This window comes from Trachemys scripta, chromosome 1 (genome assembly GCF_013100865.1).
Source record: "Trachemys scripta elegans isolate TJP31775 chromosome 1, CAS_Tse_1.0, whole genome shotgun sequence".
Taxonomy (NCBI): domain Eukaryota; kingdom Metazoa; phylum Chordata; order Testudines; family Emydidae; genus Trachemys; species Trachemys scripta.
The window spans coordinates 128,387,968-128,406,522 of NC_048298.1; the positions used below are offsets into that span (position 1 = coordinate 128,387,968).

The following is an 18,555-nucleotide window of genomic DNA, read 5'->3' on the forward strand; positions in this document are numbered from 1 at the left end:
CTGGTCAACATTAACCTTTTTAGTGAAGAGTGAAGCAAAATAGGCATTAAACCCTTCAGTCTTCTGATGTCATCTGTTGTTATCTCTCCTTTCCCGTTAAGTACAGGATCTACACTTTCCTTCATCCTTCTCTTGTTCCAAATATATTTAAAGAACCTCTTCTGATTACCTTTTAAGTCCCTTGCTAAGTGTAATTCATTTTGTGCCTTAGCCTTCATTCTTGTGCTATTCTTTTGTACACCTCCTTAGTAATTTGTCCATGTTTAGACATTTTATAGGATTCCTTTTTGATTTTCAGGTCATTAAAGAATAGCTGATGGACCCATATTGTTTTCATCTGCCTGCCCATCAGAGGTTAAAATCACTTCCTCTCTCTGCTTCTAGGTTTGATTATTTCACCATGAAACTTTTGTGAATCATAGAAATGTAAAAAGCAACAGAGAGTCCTGTGGCACCTTAAGACTAACAGATGTATTGGAGCATAAGCTTTCGTGGGTGAATACCCGCTTCATCAGACGCATAGAAATGTAGGGCTGGAAGAGACCTCAAGAGTTCATCTACTTCATCCCCCATTGAGGCAGGGTTAAATGTACCTATACCATCCCTAATAAGTAATCTGTTGTTAAAAGCCCCCAGTGATAGGGATTCCACAGTCTCCCTACATAACTTGTTCCAGTACTTAACTATCCTTATAGTTAGAAAGTTTTTTTCTAATATTTAACTTAAATCTCTTGTGCTGCAAACTAAACCAATTTCTACTTCTCCTACCCGTAGTGGCCACAGAGAACAATTGATCACTGTCTTCTTTACAGCAACCCTTTAAATATTTGGAGACTCTTACCATGTTCCCCCTCAGCCTTTTCTTCTCTAGACAAAACATGCCCAGTTCTTTCAACCCTTCTTCATAGGTCAGATTTTCTAAACCTCTTATCATTTTTGTTGCTGTCCTCTGGATTGTCTCTAGTTTGTCCACATCTCTTCTGAAAGTGTGGTGCTCAAAAATGGACCTGGCATATCAGCTGAGGCCTCACCACTGCCAAGTAAAGCAAAACCTCAAAGATTTGTTGGGTTCAGGAATGTTCGTGAGATGTCCTACTTGGAGACCTGGGGGGCAAAGCTCTCATGCTGAACATACAGCTTAGTATGTTCTGACATAGAGAAAGTTACTGCTTCTATCAACAGAACACTGCCCCACTGTTTTCCCAAACTCCAGTTGTCTACTGTCCTTTTCCTTCTGTCTTCCTTTCCTTATTCAGCAGACGCTTGGTATAGCTATCTTATATGAGAAGCCAGGGCCGGCACCAGGCAACCAAACACATGCTTGGGGCGGCTCTTGGTAAGGGGCGGCCAATCTTGGGGTGGCAGGGGGCAGCGCGGCGCGGCATTCCGTGGGGGGGCGGGGCCCTCCGGCGGCGCGGTGCTCGGTGGGGGGGGGGGCGGCGCGGGGCGCGGCGCTCGGGGGGTGGTTCTGGCGGTGCGGTGCTCAGCGGGGGGGCAGCTCCAGCGGCGCGGCGCTCGGCCGGGGGGCAGCACGGGGCGGGGCGTGGCGCTGGAGGGGGGGAGGGTTCCGGCGGCGTGGTGCTTGGCGGGGCAGCGCTTTTTTTTGCTGCTTGGGGCAGCAAAAAAGTTAGAGCCCGCCCTGTAAGAAGCCTTTTTATATTCTTTTCAGAACCTTGCAGCAGACCAATGGATATCATGTTTCTTCTGGATGGAAGTTCCAGTGTTGGAGCATCAGAGTTTGAGGAAATGAAAAGTTTTGTAAAAGCATTTATTGAAAACTATGGCATAAGTAAGTAAAGAGCCCTTTAACTCTAACATAGTTTTCTTTTACTCTTGCTTTGTTTATGTAAGGGCCATGACAGTATTGACCCTGATACTTTACACATACACCCCGATTTAAACCAAAAAAAAAAGCGTTGAAGCTTAAATTTCAACTGACACCAGGATGTTCCTCATCCTCCTTGGACACGGTCACTAGAATGGGAGCCAACTGAAATCTAGGGGATCACTCACACATTGAAATTTAAGCTGTTTCTTTTGTCAAGATACAGGAAGTGGTGCACTTGGTTCCAGTACTGGTGGGTCAGAATCATATCCATCCTGGCTGATAACTAGTGGGAATGTCCTGACTACATTCTTGAGGGAGGGGGATAATATCTTGTTTCAAGGGGGCAAGTGTCATAAACCCACAGGTCTCAAACCTGGGTCCGCAGGGTTCCCAGGCAACTGTTGCTGCCTTATTCCCACCCAAGCGGAGAGACCAGGAAACCTGAAGGCACAACAGGATGACCTTCCTGGGTCCTGAGTGGAGGAGCGGCAGGACCTCTGGTCAGAGTTTCCTATTTAAACCCAAGAAAGGCACAGGAAGTTGTCTGCACAACTGGGCTCTACCTGGCTGCTATATTGGACCATGCCTTGCCTGACTCCTGAAGCTGGCTTCCTTGCCATGCTTCTGGTTCCTGCTTTCCTGACCTGTTTCTGGTTCCTGCCTTGTTCCTGATCCTTGACCATGGTCTCCAACTCTTGAGCCCTTGGCATGGCTCCTGACTCTGATTCCAGCCACTAGACATGCTGCTTATGTCCCAGTCCTGACAACATGATTCCCTCCCATGCTTAGGTGCATGGATCTATTGCTTGAAAAGTTTGGTCTTGATGTGAACATCTTGGCTAAATACCACCAGTCTCTTTAATCTACCATGGAATCAGGGCACAGGAGAGAATGGGACCCAAACGACAACTCCCATAAGGTAATGAACTGTTAGGGAAATGCAGTTTGGACTGATTCAAACAAAACATTTCAGGTTGGTTCAGCAAAACAAAATATTCCTGTGTGGGTCAAACTGACACAATAAAAATGTCATTTAAATTTTTCTCAATGCAATTTTTTTTATCAACACTGAGATTCTTTTTCCCTGTGGAAAACTTCAATTTTCTGGAAACTGCATTTTCCTTCAGAAAATCATTCTGATGGAAAATTCCCAACCAACTCTACTTAATATTAAGTGTGACTTCAGATTTATTTTTAAATTGTTCAGATGGACTGTCTTTTATTTATATCATTTGTCTTCTGCTTTCCGCTTCAGGCAATATCTCGACTCAAGTGTCAGTTCTCCAGTATGCAAGGGCAAACACCCTCGAAATTTCATGGAACATGCCACAAGAGAGTAAAAATCTTCTAAATAGGGTGAGCTCAATTCAGCAAAGAGAGCAAGGTCCCAGCAAACTAGGTAAGTGATTGTGTGGATGTGTGTGGGGGAGGAAACAATTTTAAATGTAGGTTGATCCTAAACACTATCTTGGACATTAGTGACACAAGATGGGTGAGGTAATATCTGTTATTGGTCCAACTTCTGACCTGAAGAAAAGCTCGGTGTAAGCTCGAAAGTGAGGTCTCTCACCAGTGGAAGTTGGTCCAATAAAAGATATTACCTCACCCAGCTTCTCTTTCTACTATCCTGGGACTGACACAGCTACAACAACACTGCATACTATCTTGGACAGATGGTTCTGTGCTAGTGTGGTGCACTAGGAATATATTCTTTCATAATTCATTCATGTTGATTTATGGGCAAGGAGTTTCAGTTTACTGTAAAACGTGTCTGTCTAAGAGTTGCAAAGATCATAGCATACCACACTTTACACTGGAAAGGAGACGATGACTTTCTTTATTCCTTAGAATAGTTCTCAGTATTCATGTGTTATGTATCTCTCAGGCAAGTGAAGGAAAATGGTAATTTAGGATTTAGATCATCACCAATTTGTCAGCTTCAATGACTTCCACAAAACTGTACCCAGAAACATGTCTATGTTAGTCCTAATATTCCTGGGTAACCCAAATTCCCTTATGGTCCTGGGAAGACTGTGTAAGCTTTCCCGTTGTAGGTTCAACAAATGCAAATTATATTACAATATATCAGGCCTTTGACCAAATACTCTGAGAATTTCATTCTTCTGGACTGGAACCACATTCTGTCTGGCAGCCATCAAGCATCAGGGTCCTATAAGAGCAGAGAAGTGTACAGATTTTAGGGTCTTTGGCCTACTTCATCCTGTAAAGAGTTATTGCTATAGAAAAGTGAGAAATAAAACCTGACCTCCATAGTTCGCAGGAGGATTGGCTATGATTGCTTTCTCAGCCTGGAGAAATAAAAATACCAGATGGCTGATGAGACTTCTACAAGCTCTTTGTGGGAGAAATTGTTATATTCAGATAGATAAGTTTCATGAAGTCTCCTATGTAATGTATAGTAAGCTACAAAGGCTAGCAGGATAAGCAACGAAAACATGGTCCTGTCCTGGGGAGAAGAGATGGACTTGGAGATTCTTTACACAGCTGCCAGTGACTTGTTTATTTCTCATTGGCAGGCACTCAGATACCACAATGAGGGAGGTGGTCTGAGACCCTGAATGGAATAGAAATTGCTCCTCCCAAGCAAGTAAAGTCAGTCACTGTGGTCTTGATCCTGCATCCCAGAACATTTAATAAGCATCCGTGAGTCAGGACTAGAAGGCTCAGTGCTCTTGGTAAATGCATGAGCACTCAGCTCAGTCTGCCAGCGTTCAGGCTTCTGGAAACATCCAGGCTGCCTACAAGATTTGGACGCCTCAATTTGGGTGTTAAAATCCATTAGGTGGCTTTGAAAATCTCATCCTTCGTTCATCCTGGGCATGCTCAAGGGTTTAATACATCAACCAGCATTGTCACTCCAATACCAGCATCGCTGCTTCTCATTTGCATAGTTTCTCCCATACTCTAAACATGATCCTGTGCAATCCTTACGCCCATACCATTGTGAGTAGTCCCTTTACAGTCAGTGGGGGTATTCATGTCAGGAACAGCTGCAGGATTGGTCCCTCTGGTAAAACTCTCTTTGCTTAGGCCCTTGCATAGTTCCAGGTAGCTTGTTTGTTGATGCTCAGGGTGTGAACTACATGCATGATAACTCTTTAGTGTTCCTACAATTTACAATCAGCTAGCTGTATCAAAGCTGCAGAGCTGGGGGCGTGTCGCAGGTCGGCAGGGCCACACTTGCAGAGGTTTCAGTGTAGTAAGGGTTCCAATTCCTCATAGAGTGGATGCGGTTTTACTAAAAGGGGGAGCTTTGCCACATCCTGGTATTTACCTTTACAGTAATATTTCCTGTTCTCAGAATGTGGGGGAAAATAGGAGTGTGGGGGCTCATAAGCAGGAGACAGGGACAGAGGTAGGAACTAAAAGTCAGGAGCTGGAAGATGGGAGGAGACAGGCAGGAGCAATGTAGGAGTCAGGGGTACAGGATAGGAGGAAGGTGTGTGGGGTGAGGGTGGCAAACCAGGAAGAGGTGGGAGTTGGAAAGGAGTAAAAAAGTAGTAGGGGGACTGGGGCAGGAGCTGGGGGGATAGCAGCAGTGATGAAGGGATATGAGCAGAATAGGACAGGGGGATGCTAGGGGGATGGGGGTAAAGGGATCTGCACCCACTAGACCATAGTCCCCTACAGGAAGAGTGAATACACTGTTCCTAAATCTCAATATTCATTTGCCTTTCCTTAGCAAATTCCTGTGAAACCCACTGACAAAGATTTGCATCCCCTCTAGTGGCAGGTGCACATAGAAGATTAGATCCTACAATTGCTACCATTTACTTTGTTAGCTTAAGTAGTGGAGGACTGAAATGTGCATGTAAAGATCCCAACCCTGCTGATGACCCCTGTTGGGGCTCAATATGGTTCTGTGATGTAATTTTTGTTGTTTCAATTTTTAAGATTTTTAAAACGTAGGAAATTGCATCAAAAAAACCTACATTGCAATAATGTTAAGGTTGCAAAATCAAGGACTCAAAAGTAAGGAAATGCCAGAATTAATGCTGCCTGTGCAAACTTAATTCACTCCCTTTGGTCATATTCAGTATGATAGTCTTTAATTACATGATCACATACTAGTTTTTGCACAGGACCTCTACCTCATTCAGTACACAGGATTGACCTGCTCTGGGGATGAATCAGGGCTGTGTAATAAAGGAGGATGTTATCTGTAGCAGCTCTGCATCATTTGCTGCAGAAGCTGGAAGATATGCAATGAATGAGGCAGGGGACTGCAAGAAGAGAAAGGACAGTCTCATGGTGCAGGCAGTGGAATGCTACACTGGAGAATTGGATTTTATCCCTGGCCTCTGCCACGGGGTTTCTACGTGATGCTGGGCAAGTCACTTTCAAAGATGATCACTAATTGTGAGTTCCTCATTTTCTGAGTGCCTGACTTCAGACCTTGAGGTCTGCTTTTCAGAAGTGTTGGGCACTGTCAGCTGCAATGGGAGCTGTGCTTTGAATATAAAAAGTGCTGTCTAATGCTAAGTACTCTGAAACTCAGGTCCTACGTGTCTCAGCTCAAGCACTCCAAATTAGTGAACATGTTTGACGTTAATCTCTCCATACCTCAGCTCCCTATCTGTAGAACCAGGATACTAATGCCTCCTGTCCTCACAATGGTGTTGTGAAGATATTATTCACAGGTATTACAGTGATGAGCACCATAGAAATGCCTATGAGGAAATTACCAATTCTGTGTCCAGAGCAGGGTTTGAACAGTGTGTAGTAAATAAAGCCTCAGGCTACACATTAACAATAAGGAGAAACCAAAAAACTGAATTGCTGGTCACCAAGAGAGCGCCATCCATCCTGTGCACTGAATGAGGCAAGGATCCTGTGGAAAAAAATAGTATGTGATCATGTAATTAAAGACTGTATCATAATGCATATACACAAGGGGGCCAAATTAGGTTGCACAGGCAGCCTTAATTCTGGTATTCCCTATAATTTGTTGCTTGGCTTTTGCAACCTTAATAATGTTCTTTTAAAGGAGTTTTCTTTTGTGTCTGTAATATTCTTATTTCATAGTTGTCAAGGACACCAACAGTGCTTAATTTGTGCCAGGGCTGAGCCCCGGCATCTCTAGTCTTGGCAGTTCATAGCCTCAGCACCTCTGAGCTTGCTGCATCAGTGATGAATGTGAAAACATTGCTTGAGCCCCAGAACTTCTTTCATTATAGATTAAGCACTGGACACCTACATATTTAAAGCACAGCATTGAACATGCTCTGTCATAATTAAGGTTGAATAAACAGTTTGCTGTATAAGCCCTCTGGTTCCTCAGAAGGTACAACTTCAAATTCACTTGTTCTAACAGATTACCAGGCCTGGATAAGATTCATTGCCTCTTTGGATTCTTAAATATTTAAGGGTGACTTGTCCATAGACAGTCTAGTAGGCTCACATTAAGACTCAGAGTTGTCAGTTCAAATTTTTCATTTTTATATCAGTTAGGTACATTGGTGGCCAACTTGAATCTAGAGCAAGAGATTCTGATCCTTTAACATGTTTTACAATCACATTTTTAACTCATGACTGCCTTGCTCAGAAATTCGTACAGAAATAGAGGCTGGGGTCCACAGATGGTTTTAGTGGCAACCAGAGTTGTCCAGAATAAGTGTCAGGAGCTCTTTGCAGTCCCTCAGACCTTGCCTACACTGAAAAGGGTTTACTGCTGGAGCTATCACAGTAAACCCTCCTTATGGAGAGACAGTTACTTTGTTCGGGGAACTGGTATAAAGCTATCTCAGTAAAAGGACTTTTTTGATGGTATCACTGCTTCTACATTGCTGCTTTTACTGGCACAGCTATGTCAGTAAGGGACAAGAATTGTTCAAGTTTAGATGAAAGGAAATAAATGATCTCACCAAGTGGTTGGGCTATTTAATCTAAGGGCTTGTCTAAACACAAACATTGTACCATTTGGAGTAAGATCTGTTTTTAAATAGTTTCAGTTGTATGGACAGTTGGACAAAGATGTATATAGTTTAGTAGTTAAGGCACTTGCCTTTGACTCTGGAGAGCTGGGTTCAGTTCCCTACTCCACCAGAGACTTCCTGTGTGTGACCTAGAGCAAATCCCTTAGGCTCTCTGTGCCTTGGGTTTCCATTTGGATAACAGCACTTTCTTAGCTTGCAGGGGTGTTGTGAGAATAAACTTGTTTAAAGTTTTGAGGTGTGCAGATACTATAATAATGAGATCTATCTTACAGCTGGCTGATATTAACTTAGCTTCAATTGGTAATGGCTTGTCTACATGTGAGTTATTTTGAAATAGCTAGGAGATTGGAAGTGGATTAAGCTAAACAAGAGAAGGGCACTCTTAGGTTGTCTCTATGCTACAGTGGCACACCTATGGCATTGCACTTGTGCTGCAATAGTGTAGGTGCTTCCTATGTTGACAGAAGGATTTTTTTGGTCAATTTAGTTAATCCACCTCTCCCAGAGGTGGTAGCTCAGTCGATGGAAGGATCCTTCCACTGACCTAGCCGTGTCTACACCAAGGGTTGGGACAACCTAATTATGCTGGTCAGGGCACAAAATTTTGCAGTCTTGAGCAGCGTGGTTAGGTTGACCTAAGTTTTAGGTGTAGACCAGGCCTTGTTCTGCAATAAGTGTGTCCCGGCATGGAGTTATTCTGGAATAGATATTACATTTTAAATTCACAACCTTTGTTATAACTTTCTTGTATAGACAAGTCCTAATTTAAGATTTAAACACAGATTTAAGGGGTCAGGAATAACTCCACAGGTAGGCAAACAGATCAGGCCACTGGCTTCTGATTAAGTGGCTGTTGCTTTACCCTTCTTGGGTACTTAGGAACCATTTCTTTTGACTTCTTTCCCAGGCAGTTTTCCATAGGCACTGGTAATTAAGACCTCTGCAGAACTTTACCTCCTGGGTTAAAACCATTGTGGAGGTGTTAGTGAAACTACTGGGCCCATTTGAGATCATGTTTTATAAGATTTATGCAGGAACCTCAGCCTAGTTGGATTCCCTTGTCTCTCACAACCCTACAGTACCCCAATGGATTTTACATCTTATCCCTCACTTCAGACAAAATTAAAGAAAAGGATCTTTAAGCAATTTCTGCTTTCCCAGTGTCTCCCCATGACACCATTAATGTATTGGAATATATTTTCCCTCGGTTGGCTTCTTCCAGGTTGAATCTCATTTTGTTATATCCTGCCCATATTTCTAATGTGTTTCTAGGTCATCTTGTACACTTTCTCTTCATTCACTGGGAATGCTCCTAACTGCTTCCAATCTCATATCTGTGATTCTAATTAACATGCTGCATTCCCCGTCCTTCCCAGTTCATGAATGAAAGTATTCAATAAGACAAGCTCTAGCGTGGATCCCTGTGGCTTCCCATTCAACAATTCCCACCCAACTCAGCATATTGCCTTTTATCATTGTTTTTTTAGTGCTCATTTAATCAGCTTTCAGTCCTTGCAATATGCTTGTAGCCAAGCCAATTTAAACTACTCCTTCAAAGTAAGAGTTTGTCCATCACTGTATCAAATGATTTACTAAAAATTAATCCAGCCATTTTATCTTCACTCTACAATCTTGTTCAGGGAGTGCTGAGATAGATGGTAGGCCATGGAAAAGCTTATTCAGGACCTTTCTTGAGAGTCATGGGTTAGGAAAAAGAAATCACTAAAATCATATGCAATAAGCACCATGATGTTATCCCTTTCCTTCTATGATCTAGGCACCGCATCTATTTGGAGACTAATTTTTAATTATTATATTGTATCTGAATTTCTTGTTCTATACAACTTCAGAAAATCATATGAAGATTTCTACCTGGGTTCTCTGAAAGAAGGAGGTGTAGCATCACTGCAGTAGCCCTTGGAAGTACTGGCCAAGTTTTTCAAAAAATAAGTGCCTAAAGTTAGGAGTCCAGGCCCTTATTTTAGGTGCCTGGCTGATGTAAGTGCCCCATCACAGCAACGCAGTAAAACCACCTCCTTGAATGGCATAAGGCCATGGTTGACTTACTGAGGTTGTTGCAGTGCAAGTAAAGGACACTTCCTGACCTGTGTCGACCCTAACAGTCCTCCAGCAGCTGTCCCACAATGGCCTCTTCACTGCAACAGTGATCAGAGTGGTCACAATTTTATACTCCTCTCCCCAGGGGTCACAGAGACCGGAAGCCAGCCCCACTTTAAACCTCCCCATGTGTTTTTTTTTTAAATGGCTTTTCATGATGGCCCACCATGATGAACACACCTAGCAGCTCACCCTTGTTGTATGCAGCTGCCCAACTGACCATTCTAGTTCCACACACTAGATGCATTCCTGCCTGGAGTAAAGAGGAAGTGTTAGATCTCCTGGGCCTGTGGGGAGAAGACACTGTGCAAGCACAGCTATGGACCAGCTATAGGAAGGTGGACATCTCTGAGTAGATTGCGTGGGGGGTGTAGGCAAAGGGGTGCAGGCAAAGGGGTGCAACAGAGATCAGCAGCAGTGCTGCATGAAATCAAAGAAACTTCACCAGGGATTCCACGAGACCAGGGAGGTCAAGAATAGATCTGATGCTGTGTCACAGACCTGATGCTTCTACAAGGAACTGCATGCCATACTTGGCAGAGACCCTGCCAGAACCCCACAGACCACTGTAGTATGTTGGAGGAGCCTAAGACGTTGACCACAACTGTGAACAGTGTGGAGAAGGAGGGTGTGCAGAGGAGGAGACAAAACGGGGGATTCCAGCAATGCCATGAGCCAGGACCTTTTTGAGACTCTGCCACAGTGTAGCCAGTCCCACAGGTGAGCACAAATGAGCCTGATGAAGGGGAAGGGAACTTGGGTAAGTGTGTGCATGCATTTTTCCTTACAGTGCTCACATTTAAAGATGGCATTTGGCCTATCCCCAAGCTAAGAAGACAGCAATATCAACTTTTTACTGTTTTACTCATACAAGGAGAGACAGAGGTACAACGAACAGGCAGAATTGGCATCACTTTTTAATTCCTCTGTTGGGTTAGGCATGTAGAACAGTTTGTTCATGTACTTAGCCACATCCCTTTTAATCTGCTGAGAAATCTTGATGACACTTTCATGGAGATACTCTGCAATACTCCCCCAAAGGTTTCTAAGGATGGCAGCTTTATTTCTTTCTCTGCAGTAGGAAACTTTCCCACACCTTTCTGCAATGACTCCAGTAAACAGGCTAGTGGCACACAGGCTCAGGTGATTTCAGGATGCCAGTAGCAGCTGTGTTCTCTGTACCTTTGTAACCCTCGGGAGTGAGATCAGCTAAAATCACCACTGCCTGTGGAAAATAGTGCCAATATTCAGTGCTATTGTCCTATAAATATACCCATGGAATAGGGGCTGAACTTCAATAGCCTCATGCAACAGAAAATCTTTCCCCCACTTGCCCCTGGTGGGCCATACTCAACATGGCTGGGGCCTGAGAGTGGTGTGGTGCAGAAGTGCTCCAAAGCTGAAGTGTCAATAAACATTTCTTTTTACAAGCGTTTATGGGAATAATGGAAGGAATTTTTGAAACTTGTCTTTCACGTTCCATGGTGACTGTAAATCCAGTGGTATATCTATCGATTTTTATCAGCAGCTCCTCCTGCTGCAGTCTTGAGGGATGTTCCCTCCATGCTCACAGAACACCCAATTCTGATGAGGATGAGAAAGAAGAGGACTAGAGAGGACATGTTCTGTGAGCTCCTGCAAGCCACTGTTGTATTGGACCCATGAATGAAGGGCTTGGAGGGCCAATTTGATCAACAGCATGGAAAGAGAAAAAGAAGATGGAACAAAGGCCTAGGAGTCCCAGCAGGACAAAGAGGGGGAGATGCACCTGGATGTAATGAGGCTTCTCAGGCTAGGTCTACACTACGGGGGCGGGGGGGAGGAGTGTCGACCTAAGATATGCAACTTCAGCTACGCTATTTGCGTAGCTGAAGTTGCGTATTTTAGGTCTACTTACCTGGCTGTGAGGACGGCGGTGAGTCGACCGTTGCCACTCGCCCGTCAACTCTGCTTCCGCTTCTCGCTGCGGTGGAGTTCCGGAGTCGACAGCAGAGTGATCGGGGATCGATTTTATCACATCTATGCTAGATGCGATAAATCGATTCCCAATAGATCAATCGCTGCCGCCAATTCGGGCGGGTAGTGAAGACATGCCCTCAGGCAGCTAACCCAAATGCTGCAAACCCTGGTTGACCTACAGGTCCAAGAATCCCAGACTCTACCCTTTGCAATCACTGGTGAACTTCATTGTTGCTGTTCCCTGCACCCCCCAACATACCACATGGTCTCACAAAGCCATATCCTTGCCTCTGTCATTCCATGCCTGGGACAGCAAGGAAAACCACAGTTTCACATGCACTGACCTGTGAGAACCGTGGCTGGTGTATGCAGAGCCACAATGGACTACAATTTGTACACTCAAGTGGACATAAATGTTTACATCCTTTCTATTTTTAAATTTTCACCCTGTTAATTTGTTAAGTTTGTATAACATTGCCTGCGGGGGTTTGTACAATGATTTTTCTGTCCTGTTTTTTTTTCTCAAAGTTCTATTTTGGAGAATCAAATTATCTTTTAGGTCACAACAAAAACTGCAGAATGCATAGGGTAGTCAAAACAAACGGTCTTTGTAAATACACACCAAGCCCCACAGAACTGATAGCTTCAGGAAAAGACCCAGTCATATTTATAAATGTACAGCAAGCACTGCACACTTCTTATCAACATCCAACGCTCCAGGGCCAGACAACCCTCCAGCTCTTTTAAAGCCTCCCTCAACCACGTAGCTCCATGTTGGGCTCTTCTATTAGCCCTTGTTCAAAGTCAGCAGCCAGCCACTCTACCACCACTCTAGCGGTAGCTTTTGCCTCATTATGCAGGACACAACAGGCAGCTATAAGCGTTGGGATATTTTTCTCATGAGATCCAATCTAGAATCCTAGCCAGAATCCCTTCAATCAAAAGCACATTCAGCTCTCATTCTGGACCTCCTGAACCAGTAGTTGACTCTTTCCTGGGTGCTGTTGTGGTGGCCAGTGTATGGCTTCATAAACAAGGGGAGCAATAGGTAGGCTGGGTTCCCTAGAATCATTCTTGCCATTTCAATATCGCCAATGATAATCTGCTGGTTGGGAAAGAACGTCCCCTCTTTCAGCTTTCTAAACAATCCAGTGTTCTTAAAGATGGGAGCATCATGCACCTTCTCTGACCAGCCCATACTGCTCTCTGAAGCACTACCAGTGATCCACCAATGTTTGCATAACCATAAAAAAGTAGCCCTTTCTTTTGATGTATTCTAAGGCAAAGTGGGCTGCTGCCTAAATGAATATATGCATGCTATCACCCCACCTCAGTTCAGGAACTCCACTGCTTCAAATCCATCCACTGTGACCTGCACGTTGCCAAAAGTAACAGTCCTGCATAGCTAGAGACAAGTAATGGCCCTACGCACTTGCATGACAACGGCCTCCACAGTGAATTTTCCAATTCCAAAATGATTTCCCACTGACTGGTAGCAATCTGGCATTGCAAGTTTCCACAATGTGATCGCCGCTTGCTTCTCTACTGTCAGTACAGCTCTCGTTCTGATGTCCCTTGCGCTGGAGGGCTGGGGTGAGCTCAGCGCACAGATCCAGGAATGTAGCCTTTCACATCTGAAAGTTCTGCAGCCTCTGATCATCATCCCAAACTTGCAATATGATGTGATCCCACCAGTCAGTGCTCATTTCTCAGGCCCAGAAGTAGCGCTTGACTGTCTGCAGCTGCTCCGTGAACACCACCACCAACCATGAATTATATTTTGCTATGTACCTCAACAAACTGTCCTTGAAGAAATCGTCATGTCCCCCATTCTTGTGGTACTTCCTGCAGGTCTTCAAATACAGGAGAATCATTGGGCTCCATGCTTCTGTCAGAGATGGGTTTGTGGGATTTTTTTTTTTAAAAAGGCATGGAATCTATGGGATATGGGTGGCATTATGGAATGGAGAAAGTTGCATCCTGGGAACTTGACCTCTAGCTCCCTGAGATCCCTCTGCAAGTCATTTCTATCCCACAGCACTTTGCAAAATTTTCCCAAAATGCATTGTGCTGGATGGCAGCATGTGGCACAGTGGGCTACTTGCCTGAGGGGCACTCCACTTTACATCGACACAAGCACTCCTGGTGAACATGTGCAGTGGTCATGCAAGCAGCCAAGCATGCAGGCCCCCAGGCGATATACAAACTTTGGTAGCTGTACTGTACATAACTTTTGTTGATCACAGTTTGTAGCATAGACATGGCCTGAGCGTAGACACGTGCACACATAGATCGAAGCAAGACGACTGTATGTCGACCTGACTTTGTAGTATAGATCAGGCCTCAGTGGGATCATTTTCAAAGATGCTGAGTACCCAGTAGCTTCCATTGACTTCAGTGAAAAAGTTTCTGGGAGCTAATTGAGCACTTTTGAAAATCAGATCTTATAGTTCAGAATTTAGAAGCCCAAATTTAGATCTCCATGTGTTCAAAATGCCGGCCATTATGCCTGCAGAGGCCAGAAGTGGGCCTATTACCTCCAGAAGCAGTGGAGACGCATGCTGCAACACTCGTAGTGCAGGGGTATTCTGGGTTTGTCCCATCACACTCCACAATCCTCTATGGGTATTTGCATATTGTGTAAGTGTTACATGATGCTTCCCCCCCCCCCCCGCAGTATGTAATGAAGGCCTTTAGCATTGAAGACTTCCACATCTATTTTTCATAGGCTGTGAGTCTAGCACCAAAAATACATACAGTTATTGAAGTTATTTTTTTATATTTATATATTCATAGGAAACACAAACCATTTGAAATAATAAGCCATATATTTAGTAACAGGCCTAGGATAACTTACAATAATGGCCAATTTGTGGCAACGTGTTGTCTACTAGTCTGGGCCTAAGGAACATGCAAGTAAATTGCTGTGTTTTGTTTTGTTTCCCCAGAGAAGAAAAACAGTATGAGTGAAATCCCTTGACTATGAGCAAAACTCCCATTGACTTCAGTGGAGCTAGGATTACACCCGATGTCATTAATAAATAGTATATATTTGGTCATTCCCATATTTTCTTTAAAGAAAAAGATTTCTTGGCTTTACCATGCAAGAGTAGTTGGGACGATTTCTATTGAACTTAGAGTTTTCTATAGTGCCCATCACTGAAGTGTCTAAGCCTTGATTTACCACAGTACTTTATGTTTGTCATTTTAATGTGAACATTTATAATGTCCTTCATGGATCTGAAAATGCAGGGTTGTTGCCCCATTCTAATGCACCTTAAAACAACATTCAGAAATGCTGGATCAATGGTTGGTATCAACACAGGTACTATGCAAAAAATCTGTCTCTGATCTCTGGGCTAGCCCACGTGCTTTGTGATTGGTATTTCTCGCTTACATCTATGTGATTCCCTTCTCTAGATGTGGTCCAGAAAGGGGCGGTGGGTGGGAATATCCACCGAAAATTTGGTAAACTGAAAAGGATTTTCTATTGTGTTATATCTTGTAACAATCTGGTTTTTGGTTTCCATTGAAATAAATCTGTGGAAAACTTGATTTTCTTATATATATAAAAAAGGAAACAGAAACCAAAAAGTCTTTCATAGAACAACCAAGAGGTTGGTGGGTCTACCCCCGCCCCCAGTTTATTGTTTTCATCTGCCTGGAAGATGGCTTGCTTTGAGGATGAGTAGAGGAGTGTTTTATCAGAGACAGGTCAAAATAAATGAATCTTCAGGGTTATTAAGCAGCAAGGAGGACTCTGGGGGATGGAAACAGAAATTTTCATGTTAATTCTGTCCTTATATTTTGTTATATCTATTAGTTATAAATAGCTTGTGTGACAAAGTTCCTTCTCTATCTTGGTGGGTCTTGCGCTTATTGGCAGATTTTCTTGCCTCAGAGATTCACCGTGTGGATTGGGGGAACAGCCTAGAGTCCTTTCCCTCTGGAAGAACCCACAGTTCAGGTCAATTGGGAGGTTTGGGGGGAACCTGGGCCTGCCCTCTACTCCGGGTTCCAGTCCAGGGCCTTGTGGACTGCAGCTGTCTATAGTGCCTCCTGTAACAGCTGCATGACAGCTACAACTCCCTGGGCTACTTCCCCATGGCCTCCTCCAAACACCTTCCTTAGTCTCACCACAGGACCTTCCTTCTGGTGTCTGATAATGCTTGTGCTCCTCAGTCCTCCAGCAGCACACCCTCTCACTCTCAGCTCCTTGCACCTCTTGCTCCCAGCTCCTCACACTCACACCTCAAACTGAAGTGAGCTCCTTTTTAAAGCCCAGGTGCCCTGATTAGCCTGCCTTAATTGATTCTAGCAGCTTCTTCTTAATTGGCTCCAGATGTCCTAATTAGCCTGCCTGCCTTAACTGGTTCTAGCAGGTTCCTGATTACTCTAGTGCAGCCCCTGCTCTGGTCACTCAGGGAACAGAAAACTACTCATCTAGTGACCAGTATATTTGCCCTCTACCAGACTCCTGTACTGCACTGGTCTGGGTCTGTCACACTTGCCATGTTCCGTTTCTACCACCCTTCCAGCCTACCTATGGTAGTTACTAAAAAGCAAAAGCATGTATGGCAGAGATTGTGGTCAAGCTGGTGCTTCAGATACACATAGGACTCTGGCTCATACTTGGGGACTGGGCAGTTTTCAAGGGTCAGAAGATTGCCAGTGGAGGCAGCTGTGCCAGGAGGAAGGAGGTTTCTGGTCACTGTAAAGTATGGCCACTTTGGAACTCAAGACTGCAGTAAATCTGATGGGATTTGCTGGCCCTCGCTGGTGGGTCTCAGCTCTTCTGGCAGGCCATGTACCAATGTGGAGAGGCAGTGCTTGTTGGGTGCCAAGCCTTGGTGGGGAAGGAATAACACATTGCTGGTAACATGGGAAAAGAGGGCCAGTAGCTGAGATAAGGGGGGCAGGGAAGCTGTAAGTTGTCTAGGGAGTAGGGGATCTTGGAGAATCAGGTGGATGGAAGACATCTTGTTTGAGGGAAGGAGAAGACCCTCCTGAAGCAGGGCTGTGAGATGAGAGGTGGGAGAGTTCAGATGAACATCTTAGAACTCTCCAGGCACATATATGAAGCCTGATGCTTCTTAGGACCTCTCGAAAGCATGATTTCCTACCCTGTAGCTCTGCAGAGACATCACCTGCTGCTGCCAGGCTAGCAATAACCAATATGCTGAGTGGGCTTCCTAGAGGCTGCCCTTGCTTTCAGTAATTTGAGAAAAGGAGCTCTGTCTCCGCTAATGAAACAATTGTTGGGGGCATGATGCAGAGGCCATTAAATCAAAGGAGTTTAAGCATGAGAGCTGTTCCGGTGTCCTCTTGGTGGATTATATGTGACCAGGCTTCCTATATTTTATGAACGTGTTTGTTATTCAAAATTATTCAGTGAATGCTTGTGCAAAAATATTTTCTGCCTTGGGGACTGCTCATAAACTATTCCCTGCAACTGTAGTTTCAAGTACTGATTATTCTTAACCCACTATTCACCTTGTTATAAGTGTTATATAAGTCATATGGTATCATTTCTGCTCTCTAAACTGGTGACTTCCAAATAGGGTAACCAGACATACTGATATTAAAGGCTTTGCCTTATACAATAACTCCCCACTTAACGTCCTCTCACTTAACGTTCTTTCGATCTTATGTCCCTGTTCCATTACAGAACATGCTAGTTTAAAGTCATGCAATGCTTCGCTATAACGTCGTTTGGCTGCCTGCTTTGTCCACAACTGGCAGCCCCCCATCAGCTCCCCTACGCCCCCCCCCACGTCTCCTGCCCGCTGGCGGACCCCACGGATCAGTGCCTTCCCCCTGCTTCCCCCACCTCCTGCCCGCAGCAATCAGCTGGTTTGCTGCATTCAGGAGGCAGGGGAGGGAGGGGAAGCCTGCGCGCCAAGTCCTCACTCCTCCCCACTCCTTCCTGCCTCCTGAACTCCACAAACCAGCTGATTACCACAGGCAGGAGGCAGAGGAGGGAGGCGGGAGGAGTGAGGACGCGGGTGTGGAGTAAAGGGGGAGGAGGTAGGGGGAGAGAAGAGGCAGGTTAAGGGTGGGGACTTGGGGGAAGGGGTGCATTGAGCAGGCCTAGGGTTGAGTCCCCCGCCCTGGATGCTTGCACAGTAGGGGAAGTTGCCGCTGAGGCTGCGCAACGTGCTTCTCCTAACTTATAGCACCTTCAGATGATTGTAATATTAAATTGTTTCTTTAAAATTGTTTCAAACTTATACCCATGTTAAATTGCTTGTTTAAAATGTATATAATGCCTTTTGTCTGGCCAAAAAAAAAAAATCCCTGGAACCTAACCCCCGTCTTCCCCCCATTTACATTAATTCTTATGGGGAAATTGGATTCGCTTAACATTATTTCGCTTAAAGTCACATTTTTCAGGAACAGAACTACAACGTTAAGTGAGGCGTTACTGTATAAGCAACTAGAAAATCAAAGTGTCCCAATTTTTCACACTTGCTCTCTGGTCACTCTACTCCCAAACCCAAAAGAGCTTTCAAGAAAGCTGCATATGATCATTTCCAAAGTGAATACCCCCTGCAAACATATATCTGAGTACAAGTATTTGCAAACATATATCTGAGTACAAGTATTTGCNTGCAAACATATATCTGAGTACAAGTATTTGCAAACATATATCTGAGTACAAGTATTTGCAATACTTTCTCTTTCTGAACTTTG

The 18,555-nt window shown here is 44.4% G+C and overlaps 1 protein-coding gene across 1 annotated transcript in view; it reads left to right on the top strand.

The window, feature by feature from the left end:
• The window catches only part of VWF (von Willebrand factor), a 246,104-nt gene that overhangs the window by 140,424 nt on the left and 87,125 nt on the right, over positions 1–18,555 (top strand). Inside the window, exons 29-30 of the mRNA XM_034784806.1 lie at positions 1,670–1,789; positions 3,084–3,227. Of these exons, the coding sequence (XP_034640697.1) occupies positions 1,670–1,789; positions 3,084–3,227 (264 nt within the window). The remainder of the gene's footprint in view (positions 1–1,669; positions 1,790–3,083; positions 3,228–18,555) is intronic.